General features: G+C 60.8%; 1 protein-coding gene across 1 annotated transcript; it reads right to left on the bottom strand.

Moving 5' to 3' along the window:
• Positions 1 to 1,686: 1,686 nt before the first annotated feature.
• Positions 1,687 to 10,741, bottom strand: WDR18 (WD repeat domain 18). The gene is made up of 10 exons (XM_066205859.1): positions 10,532 to 10,741; positions 9,922 to 10,032; positions 8,115 to 8,248; positions 7,605 to 7,746; positions 6,902 to 7,045; positions 6,668 to 6,732; positions 6,441 to 6,565; positions 3,505 to 3,671; positions 2,925 to 2,993; positions 1,687 to 2,660 (listed from the first exon to the last, which is right to left on the bottom strand). Exons 1-10 carry the CDS (start codon positions 10,739 to 10,741, stop codon positions 2,529 to 2,531), a joined length of 1,299 nt encoding a protein of 432 aa, XP_066061956.1. The 3' UTR covers positions 1,687 to 2,528.
• Between the last annotated feature and the right edge of the window lie 400 nt (positions 10,742 to 11,141).

Raw genomic sequence — 11,141 nt, 5'->3', positions numbered from 1 at the left:
GCACCCCGCACCGGCCCGGCACCGGCCCCGCCGCTCTGCGCTCCGCCGGGAGCGGCTCCGGCTCCGGGCAGGGACCGCCGCCGGGGTCCCGCCGGGGTCCCCCCTCCCCGGGTAGCGCCGAGGCCCCGCAGCCCCCGGTGCGCGGTGGGTCACGCCGGACCCGGCCCACGCAGCGCCGGACCCGCCCGCAGCCGCCCCGTCCACGCCCACGCACGGCGCGGGTCCCCCCCTCCCTGCACCCCGCAGCAAAGGGGGCCCCCACCCGCGCTGCGCTGCTGTCCGAGGGCTGCGACCGTGGGGTCCCCCCGGCACTGAGATGCCCGCTGAGCCCAGGGTGGTCCCGGTTACCTCTGGACCACTGGGATGTTCCTCCTCTTCGTTCACCTCCTCCGGCCCGCGACGAAAACCCCCTCGGGTCGGTCCCCGAGCCGGACTCCGAGCCGTGAACTGCCGCCTCCATTCCGGTAAAGGTCCCCACCCCGATCCCTCTATCCTTCCACAATCTGAGGCGCAGCTTCAATATCGAGGGTCCCGAGTCCGGGCGGTTCTAGGGCTGAGCAATTTCTCCTGCTGCATGGGCAAGGGGTGAAGGGCAGCAACGGCGCAGCCTTCCTCTGCAGAGGGAGGGGACGCGGGGTCGCCCTCCTCATCTTCACCAGGGAAACTGAGGCTCAACCCAGTCCAAGGGTCCCCGCCACCGGCACACAAACACCAGCAACCGGGGCCGGAGCCACGCTAAATTAATAAGGAAAAATGAAGGATGGAGCCAAAATCCATCTGGCAAAAAGTATCGATTCATGTAATATCAATAAATGTAATGAGTCACAGCTAATGAATTCCCCTGCGGAGCTGGACCCGCAGGGAGGGCAGCACAAATCGTGCCAGAGCACGGAGGGTCATGGGGTGCTGGTCTCCCCTGAGCAGGACCCTGACCACGGGGCCCCTGGCAGCTCCTCACAGGGATAAACACAGGACAGCCCCCACTGTCCACGCAGGAGGGGCAGCAGGATCTTGGAATGTAAAAGGCCCCCCCAAAGAGCAGGCACAGCACAGGGGGGGCTCTCTGGGAAGCTCCATCCTCCCTTCTGCTCTAAGTGCAGCACCCCAACAGGAACCTCACTGGAGGGACTGGGAAAGTGCGGGATGAGTGGGAGGGAGTGCTGGGGCCTGGGCTTGGCTGGGGCCTGCATCCCTGGGGGTCTCAGAGGGCTCCCTGTAGTAGGGATGTGCTCCCACCTCTAGCCCCATCGCAGCCCCTGGCTCTGGGCGACAGTCCCTGCTGCAGCCGATGAATGCTGATCCAAAGCATTGGGAGGAAGAGGAGGAGCAGGAGAGGATGGGAAAGGAACAGACTCCAGTGATTAAGCTAAAAGCATCTTCTCGGGAACTGGCGGGAGCTGGGGATGCTCGGATGCTCTGGTTTTAAAATGCACTTTAAATCATCTGCACTTGGTGTATTGAACAGGGTGTATTGAACGGGGTGGGGACAACACAGAGGGATGGCCAGGGGACACCTCAACACCCTGTAGAGACAGGGAGGGACCCTAGGGGCAAAGGCAACTGGGCAGTTTGGGGATAAGGAACCACTTTCTGTCTCCCAGTGGGCAGCCCCAGGGATGCAGTGATAGGTGGTCAAGGGCTGTGGCCATGCAAGGGTTGTTAAAGAAACCAACGCAGGCATTTTTCACTATAAAAAACAAATCTTTTATGTAAAAAATAAACCTAAACAAAACCCACAACCCCCGCTGCCATGCTGTGACAATACAAAAGGCCGAGTCCCCAAACACCGTGAAAACAGAGTTGTTGGATCCAAATATATATAAATTGTTGACTGATGAGATTGGAAATAGCACCTTGCTGGCCCCCCTGCCCCTCCCCAGAGTGACCCTGCGCCCCAAAACCACCACCTGTGCTCCAAGCCCAGGGACACCCCAGGCCCTGCCTGCCAGACAGAGCAGGAGCCCCGTCCTCAGCCCTGGTGGCCAGGGACCCCCCACCTGTTGCAGCAGCCCCCCCACTGCACCCCCAGAGCAGGAGCTGCTCAGCCCCTGCTGTCCAGAGCACAGGGTCCAGTGGCACTGAGCAGCAATCCCCAGAACAGGGTGGGCAGAAGGGGGTCTCCAAAATCCAATCTCAAACGGGTATTGAGAGAAAAACACTTTTCTGTCTGCACTGCAGGGTCAAGTAACAAAAAGAAACGAAAAAGGGGCAGGGGAAGAGATGGGGAATGAGCAGGAGCTGCATCCTAAGCCCTCCCAGGAGCCGGCGACGCTCCTTGTGCAGCGGCCGCCCGAGTGCCCCCCGGCCCCGAATCGGGGTGAACACGGTCCCTGTGCTGTCCCCTCGCGGTCCCCGCGCCGGTCTCAGTCCCGTGTCACGGAGCAGGGGAAGGCGGCGGCGTGTGCCGAGTCAGGGGAAGGTGAGCCGGGTGCTCGCAGCCGGCTGGGCGGTGCCCGAGGGCGGGCGGGTTCTTCCCCAGGAGCCGGACAGGGAGAGGCGGGAGGGGTGCGAGGGCGGGGGGAGCCTCTTCACTTGGCTGGTTTGGTGATGATGCGAGTGGAGAAGTCAAAGAGGTCCTTGTTGATTTTCCGGAGGTTGCTCACCTCCTCCTCCAGCTCGCTCACCTGGATCGTCAGGTGCTCCTGGTCTCCCACCAGGTTCTGTGACACAGAAACGCAACAGACAAGTGTCAGGGCCTCAGCTCTGACAGGCACAGGCTGCTGCTCCTTCCCCAGCAGGAAACCCCAAACCCTTCTGTCCCCTTCCTCCTCCTCAAAGTGCAGCCCCTCCTGCCCATGTCACCAGCAGATTTCAGGGCTTTTTTCCCCGTTCTCTACTTGTTTGGGGCCTCTGAGTCAGATCAGCTGACAAGGATCCCCCTCAAGGGGTCGGTACCCAATTCCCAGCCGGGGAGCAGCTCTCACCTTTTCCCTCGTTGAGTGCATCTGTGAGTACATCCTCTCTGCCTTCTCCAGGTAGCTCTGCCCAGGCTCCTGCAGGGAGCAGAATGGAGGGGTTGGCAGAGGAGATACAGACCCTCTCCCCAAGCACCTGGACTGGGTTCACCATGGGAGGGACCCTGGGTGACCCTGCTGTCCCCCGTGCCAGGCAAACAGCCCCTTGGCCTGCTGCCACAAAGCCAACAGGGAGCTTATCCATCAGCTCTGGCAGGACTGTCACTGTCACTTGCTCAGTGGCAGACGCTGGCAGAGGAGAGCAGCTCTGGGACCACTGGCAGAGAGGCTGGGATGGGTGGGACACTGATGGTGTGTGACCCTCCCTGCCTGGCGACAGCCATGCCAGGACCAAGGAAATGGTGGGACAGCAGAGCCAGCCCACGCTGCAGCACGGGGCTGGGAGGACAAATGACTGCAGCAGCCAGGATGGGGAGGAAGCAGGAGGGAGCAGGAACGGGTTTCACCAGCTGGAGGAGAAGCTTTGCTCTGGCACGACCTCTCCTGGATGTCTGTCCCCCCTCCCCAGCCACCCACTCGCCCCCAGTACCTGCTGGTGCAGCCCCAGGCGCAGCGTCACCCCCTCAGTGCCCGGCTCGTCGCTGCTCTCGGTGCCGTGCAGGTGTCTGCTGAACTTGGGCAGGGGCACGCTGGGCTTCCCGTCGGGGTTGAACATGTTGGCAGGGGCCAGCACGATGAAGGCGTTTGTCACTGGACCTGTGTTGGGACAGAGGGGACAGGTCAGGCTGGACCCTGGTGGGTTTGAGAGGCAGCCCCGAGACCAGCGAGTATGACCCTGGCACAGGCAGTGGCCAGGATTCTCCACCCTCCCCAGCAGATCTCCCTGCCCGGGGCTGCAGCTCTCCGGGCCAATTGGCACCCTCGGGGAAGCAGAGCCCGGCCTCCCCCCACCCTGAGCCGCCATCCATCAGCAGCTCCGTGCTGCCACGATCCATCACACGCTCTCAATGGCAGAGCTGATGAGCGCGTTAATTACCGCATTTACCCACGGCTGCTGCCGCCCCCTCCCAGCTCCTGCTCGCTGTGAGCTCCCACCGCTGTCCCCCACGCCCTGTCAGACACAGCAGCCCCCAGACCCCCTCCAGTGGGCGGAGCAGCTCAGCCACAGCCCGACCATGCATTTCCTCGGGCCAAAGATGGTCCACACCTACCTGAGAGGGGGCTGCCAGTGCCGTGGAGAAGGGCGCAGGGTGAGGGAGGAGACTTGGTGGGGTCTAGGGAAGCTTGGAGCTGCTGGAGAATTTGGTCACTGCAGAGTAGCCAGACACAAGCAGCAATCCCCAGAAGCATGGATGAGGGTTCTGTCACTACCACATCTCTCCAGAGCCTGCTCCTAAATTTGATCCACCCAGGATCCAAGGTTGGGTCCCACCAGCAGAGCTGAGTGCCTGGCCCCAAAGCTGGTCCTGGCCAACTCTGATGGCTTTACTCCCTCCTTAAAGACCAGACATTTGTGTTCCTGAAGCCAGTGCCCATCAGTGAGATTCCCACTGCACTGGCAGCCCATGGAGCAGTTCAAAAGGAAAGGCGGAGAGGAGAAAATCTTGGGAAAGAATCCAGAGTTTCCCAAACCTGGTCACCAGCCAGATACAGCCCCCACAGCTGCTCTGGGGCTCCAGTGCAGAGGCAAGTCCTGTACCAGATCACCTTGCCCCTGGGGCAGCAGGCAGTGGGTGATCCTGGGCCAGCCTGGGCACAGGGAGTGGGCTTAGCTGGGGGGAAACAAATAACCCAGCTTCCAAGACAGAGCTGACAGCAGCACACATCAGCCACAGCGTCCCGGGATGGCCTTGCAGGACTGAGCCCTCAGTGGTCTGTGCCACGCTGTGTTTGCAGAGACAAGGATGGAGCTCGTGTGACAGGATGGGAATTGAGGCCTGGAGGGATTTGGGGGCAGCGCTGGCTCCCAGCCTCACCCCACAGGTCTCCTGCTTCCCCCCGGAGTGGTGCCAGCCACACAGTGACCGGGAGCAGCCCTGCCACAGCTCATTACCTGGGAGCAGCAGCCTGACTTCTCAAAGTCCACCCGCTCTGCCCCCAACCAAGGACAAGCCACCCTTGGTGACACAGCCCCCTGTGCCTGGCCCTGAGCCACACTCCAGCTCCTTGGATTTATCTGCAGCAGTTAAGGGGAGGGCAGTGGGTCCTGTGTGCCCCCAGCCAACCCCATGCCTGGCAAGCAGAGGGACCACGCTGTCCCGAGGACACTGGGCCAGAGGCTGCTGTCACATCATCACGTCAGAGCCCTGTCACCTCTGCCTTGGGGAGGGAGCAGGACACACTGGAGGGGCAGCAGGGACAGACCTCGCTGGGGGGCTCACGCCTCTGCTTGGAGAGGCCAAGAGGGGACAGGGATCCACGGAGAGGGGGGTGGGTTGAGGCAGCAGATTCCCCCACACTGGGAGGCTGCAGGGCCCCGTGGGGACTCCAGACCCAGGGCACAGTTCGGAGGTGCTGGGCTCCCAGCCCATTCCTGAGCACACGGAGCACAGTGCAGTCATGCCAGTGCCAAGGCTGCCAGGGAAACCAAATCCCTGCCCACAGCCAGCAGGGCACCCACAGCTTGGGGACAGCCTGGTCCTGCATCTCCTGGGAAGAGCCTGGTCTGTCCATTCTTCCCTGCAGCCTCAGGAGGACTCTAATTCCCGGCTCACAGCCAAAGCCTGCCCCCCCCTCCCCGGATGACTCACAGCTCCATTTGGTCTGTTTTCACCCTCTAGTGCCAGCGGCGCCAGGCTGGATGGGCGCTGCAGTGGGTCCCAATTAGGAATGGTCCTTGGCAGCCAAAGGGAATAGGAAAAGGGTCTGCAGGCAGCCTGGCTTCCAGAGACTGCCCTGAGGCAGCAGCTCAACCACCACAGAGGAACAGGGTCTGGCTTTCCCCAGCATCACCTCTGGGAGGGGCTTGGGCTGTGCCCAAGGCAGCTCCACTGGACACTGCGGCAGCAGGGGACAGAAACCACCACAGCTGGGGGAGGAACACAGTTAACAACAGGAGGGGTAAAATCCCCATTGCTCTGAGGTAGCTGAGGCACCCAGCTGCTGCTCCTGCAATTTACTGGAGCCACCAGACTGAAATCCCAGACGGCTGCTCATATGGGATTCACTTCAGGCCCCATGAGCTCACGGGCGCTCACTGCCGGGGTCACAGACCTGTCTCCCCTGCAGACACAGTTAGGGTGTATGTGGGGTGACTGCTCCCTTGGGAAAACAAGGAGGAGGATCCCGTGTGGCCTCAGCGACAGGGTGAAATCCATGACTCACTCCCGACAGTGCACAGGGGGTTGTTAACACATGGGACAAGGTCACGGCACCGCTCCAGACAGCTGAGGCTCCCTCCAACGCCTCTGCCCTTCCCAGGGCGTGAAGCAAGGGGCAGAAATACACCTGGAGTGCCCAGGGCAGCAGAGGTGAGACAGCAGAGGCCTCTGGCAGTGAGGATCCTGGAGATAAGGACATTCCTACCTTTGTGATTCATCGTCTTCAGGCACTGCTTGCTCTGGATGTCCCACAGCCGGACAGTTTCATCGTGAGAGCCCGAGAGCAGGAGGCTGCCGTCTGTGGAGACTGACAGACACGTCACCTGGTTCCTGGAATGGGGAAGAGGATGTTTAAACTCAGGATGACCCCAAGACTGCCAGAAGCTGGTGAGGTGGGCAGATGGTGGCTGGCAGGTATGTCTGGTTCCTCACCTGTGCCCTTTAAAGATCTTCCCGTTCTCCCGCTCTGTCTGGAAGGTCCGGTCTCTCTGAATCGGCTGCAGAAATGAAGGAAGGAAGGAAGGACGACAAAGGGGTTAAAATTAAAAATAAGGAGACACAGGGGAACCAGGCCCTCCTGTGCCCCGGCAGGTCACACTAGTCCCAGCAGGGAGGTGACAGTGGCTCGGGGTGACATAGGGCACACCTGCAGCCCCACACACTCACCCAGGCGCAGAGGTCGACCTGGAAGATGGAGCCGTCCATGCCCCCGCAGAACATGTGGTACTCAGAGAGGTCCATAGTCACAGCCATGATCCCCACGTCAAAGAGCACGGAGAGCAGGAGCTCCCCAGACGAGATTTCCCAGAGCTGGAGCGAGAGAGGACAGGAGAATCAGGGGTGAGAATGTTAATGGCAGGATTGGAGAAACACTGACATCCTGGCATCCCACACTGGCATTCCACCCCAGCATCCCCTCCTGACTGTGGCTGGGAAACTGAGTCCAAGGCAGAACCCAGTATCAGACTCTCTATGAGCAGGAGAGAAGTTTCCCAGGCAGCTTCAAAGCAGCTCTGAACCCTCTTTCTGGCCATCCCTACCCCCAGGGCATCCCCTGCCCCACAGGCTCCAGCCTGCTCCGCTCCCTGTGGACATCAGCAATGGGAAACAGAGGAGCTGACCCCGACATTCTCAGGACAACAGGGACTGCAGCAGTCCAGCCTGGGGACAGGTGCAGAGAAACTGCTGTTGTTGGAGAGGCAGAGCCCAGGCCTGGCAGCTCTGAGTCATCGCAGAGACAGCCAAGAAATTAAGCCACTGCAACCCGGCAAAGCTTCGGGACAGCTTGGGGACAGGGACAGCTTCCTGCTACCCGGCAGGAGCCCGGCTTTGACCCCGCAGGGTCTGGCACCTCCGAAATGAGCCTCACCTTGGCTGTCTGGTCGAGGGAGGCGGTGGCAGCCCGTGCCAGGGGCCCTCCGAAGCCGCAGCACAGGTCGGTGATGGGGAGGCTGTGCCGGGACCAGACGTGCCGGGGGTCAGGGATCTGGGAGGGCTCTGCCTGCAACACGCTGTGGGGAGAGCAGAGACAGGCGGGTCAGACAAGGACAGAGCTTCACGGGGAGCTGGGCCAGGCTCTGCTCCCACTGGGAATGCCTCTCCTGGCTGCAGGGACCAGGTTGGACATGGGAGCCGCTGGCAGCCGTGACACACAGATACCAAGGCTGAGATCCCTATCCCAAAGGGACAAAGACCCTCAGTAAAGGGCACAATCCCCTCTGTGTCACCCAGGGAAAGAAGTCAGAGCCATATGCCTGTTCCCAAGAAGCCCAGGTGAGACCCCAAGGAAAGACTCCCTGCTGACAAGGAGGGCACAGATGCAGCTGTGGGCTTAGAGGGCTCTCCTGCTCCAAAATCCCTATGCCCCCAGCCCCCTTACTTGTAGAGGTTCCACACCAGGGCCAGGCAGTCCTTGGCCCCTGAGAGGAAGTGGCTGCTGTCGTCAGTGAAGCAGAGGCACGTGAGGTCCTGGTAGTGTCGGTTCAGGATGGCGAGGAGGTTCCCGTTGGACACCTGGAGTGAGGAGAAGGGCAGGAGTGTGGGAACTGACAGTGGTCAGAACATGGATTCTTAGGCTCCAGGCAGTGGCTTGAAGCCTGTGGGAAAGCCAAGTACAGAACTCTCTCAGTCTGGCCTGGGAAAGCATAAGGAGGAACCCAAAACAATCCTTGTAGATATCCTCCTCCTGACACCTGGTGTTTTTCCAGCTTGTTTACTGGTAGAGACGTTTACAAAAAGGTGGTGCCCTAAAGGACCAACCCTATTCATCGTACTGAAACACTGTATAAAAACAATCTGTCTGTCAATAAACTTTGCTGTAATGCCCTCTGAAGAAATCAGAGTCCTGAATCTTACCGATACAGGAGGGTGTCAAGGATGCCTTGGGATAATGTGGTGCCCCGCCCTTGGTGCAGTGAGGGGAGAAGGGTGGGTTCTGCTGCCCACATGAGCCTGTTGGCACCTTGGGACAGTGACTGACACCACTGAGGTACAGCTGGAACAACAGCCTGCACTCAGGACCACAGGGAAATTCAGCACATGGCAGTGGAAGAGGTCCTGGCACATTAACTCTGGAACCCAGTGATGCCAGAGCTGGTCCTTTGGTCAAGTCACAAGTGTGCAGTAAAGATTTCTTGTTCACTCTTAATATTCATGTTATTTTGGTGGCTTCTTCCCTCCTCCCACAGGTCCTCAGGAGGTGGCAGTGGGGTTATGAGAGCTGCAGGACACCCCAGGGGTGGCTCGTGGTCCCGGGCCAGCAGAAGCTTTAGGGTGGACAAGGAATTCCCCAAACCTGGAGCATTTCTTATTAAAAGGCAACACTGCAGATGGGGAGGGAACCAAGAAGAAAAAAAGTCTCAGATAAAATAAGAGTCTACTTCTTCCCATGGTTTTAATTACACCAAAAAATCAACCCAAACCTCAGTTCAATAGGTTTCAGAGACAGCACAAAACCAGGGCTCTAGGGGCTGGTTCCAGCTCCATGATGGTTTCCATGGAGCCTCTCCAACGTGCCAGAGGAACAGTGCCATACTCTGGAACACATCTGTGGGTGACAGGAGCTGGAGCAGGGCCCAGTTTGGAGCATCACAGGCAGCAGCTCCCACTGCAGGCTGAACCTCAGGGATTTTATTCCAGCACTGCTACACTGGTACAAACAAACCCTGACAGGTTCAGGCAGAGCCACCCACACTGTGAGGCTCAAACCCCTCTTCAGGTGAGGCATCCTGGGGTTTAATCCCGGGCTCAGGACAAGCTGCTGCTTTTATTTGCTCAGTGGTGTGTTGGGAATGCAGCGTAATCCCAATAATCCAGCAGTAATTAACCAGCACGACAATGACCAGAGCACAGCAGGGGCTGCTGGCACCCTGGGCACACACAAACCTGCAGCTGAAATGTGGGAGAAGCACCGAAGGAAAATCAGTGTGCTGCTGCCTTGTAGGAGCAATGCCTGACCCCTGAGGCATCAGAGATGCTTGGAGAGAGGAGGAGGCAGAGTGAAGCCTCTCCCAGAATTCCTCCCCCTCCCACTTTGATGAGCTGCCCCATGAGCTGCAGGCAGCACAGCCTTTGCCTGCTGTAGCACCCCAGGATCAGGATTTACAGACATTTGAAGGATGGGGACACTCGTTGACACCCCAGGGTGTGAGTCTGCGTGGCCCCCAGTGCCCCCAGCACCTCCGTACCTCCCACAGGTAGATGCTTTCGGCAACCCCGGCCAGGATGTAGAGCCCGTTGGGAGAGGCTGTCAGGCAGGTCACAGGCCCGGGACAGATGATTTTCTGCTGCAGCTGGTCCTGGGACACAGAGAGAGCACAGCGAGGGCTCAGAGAGGGGAAGGGGCTGCAAGCAGAGCCCCCCGACACGGGGGCTCAGGGGGATTTCTGTGGGGGGTCTCTGCGAAGAGAGGGATGGGGGGCACCTGCCTGTGGTGATGGGGGTCGGAATGGAGGGAGGGGGAGCTGAGGGTCCAACCGGGGACGGGGGGGGGTCTGTGGAGAGAGGGGCCATGGGGGTCTCTGCAGAGAACTGGGCCGTGAAGGGGTGTCTGAGCACAGATGGGAGTCTCCGTGAAGAGAAGGGCCATGGGGGGGTCTTTGTGGAGACGGGGCCATGGGGGGGTCTGACCATGGATTTGGGGGGGCTCTGTGGACGGAGAGGCTCCTCATCGCAAAGCCGGGTGGTCCGCAGGGAAGGTGGCCCCGTCACATCCCCCACGAGGCCCGGAGTCCCCCCGCGAGACCCGGGGGCGTCCCCCGAGCCGAGGCCGCCCGGGCCCGCCCGCCGCGCCGGTACCTTCCTCTGGAGCTCCCAGACGTTGATGTAGCTCTTGCCCAGCTGGGCCCCCAGTAGGTGCTCGCCGCCCAACAGCGCCAGCCCGCGCGGGCCGCTGTTGCCGCCGCGGTACCCGGGCAGGGCCGAGCCCGAGTGCAGCTCCCAGACCGAGCAGTTGCAGAGCGGCCCCGCCGCGTCCGACACCAGCGCCACCTCCATGGGCGCCGCCATCTTCGCGGTCCGCCAGGGCCACAGAGAGCACGGCCGCGGCCCAGAGCGCCGCCTCCCCCGCCCGGCGCCGACCAATCAGCGGCGGCACCGCCGCGGCCGCGCGGGGCGGGAACTGCGCACGCGGCAGGAAGCTCAGCAGGGCCCGCCCCGGTCGGCGCTGGATGGGTGACCCGGGAGACCGCGTGTGCACATGTGGATATCCCACAACCCTCCAGACCCCCCACAGCCCTGTAAGGACCCTGTGGACATCCCAAAGTTTCGTGTGGACACACAGAGCTTCGTGGGAACTCCATGAGCACCTCACAAACCTAAGGGTGCTCCTGGATACCTCCCAGTCCTCTGGACACCCCACAGCCCACAGTGGGCACCCTGTGGATACCCCATGGCTCTGTAGACCCCC

This window comes from Chamaea fasciata, unplaced genomic scaffold, assembly GCF_029207755.1.
Source record: "Chamaea fasciata isolate MVZ Bird 193981 ecotype frontalis unplaced genomic scaffold, bChaFas1.0.hap1 SCAF_28, whole genome shotgun sequence".
NCBI classification, from domain to species: Eukaryota; Metazoa; Chordata; class Aves; order Passeriformes; family Sylviidae; genus Chamaea; species Chamaea fasciata.
Note: the sequence above shows the minus strand (reverse complement) of the source record. Positions and strands in the feature narration are given on the sequence as shown.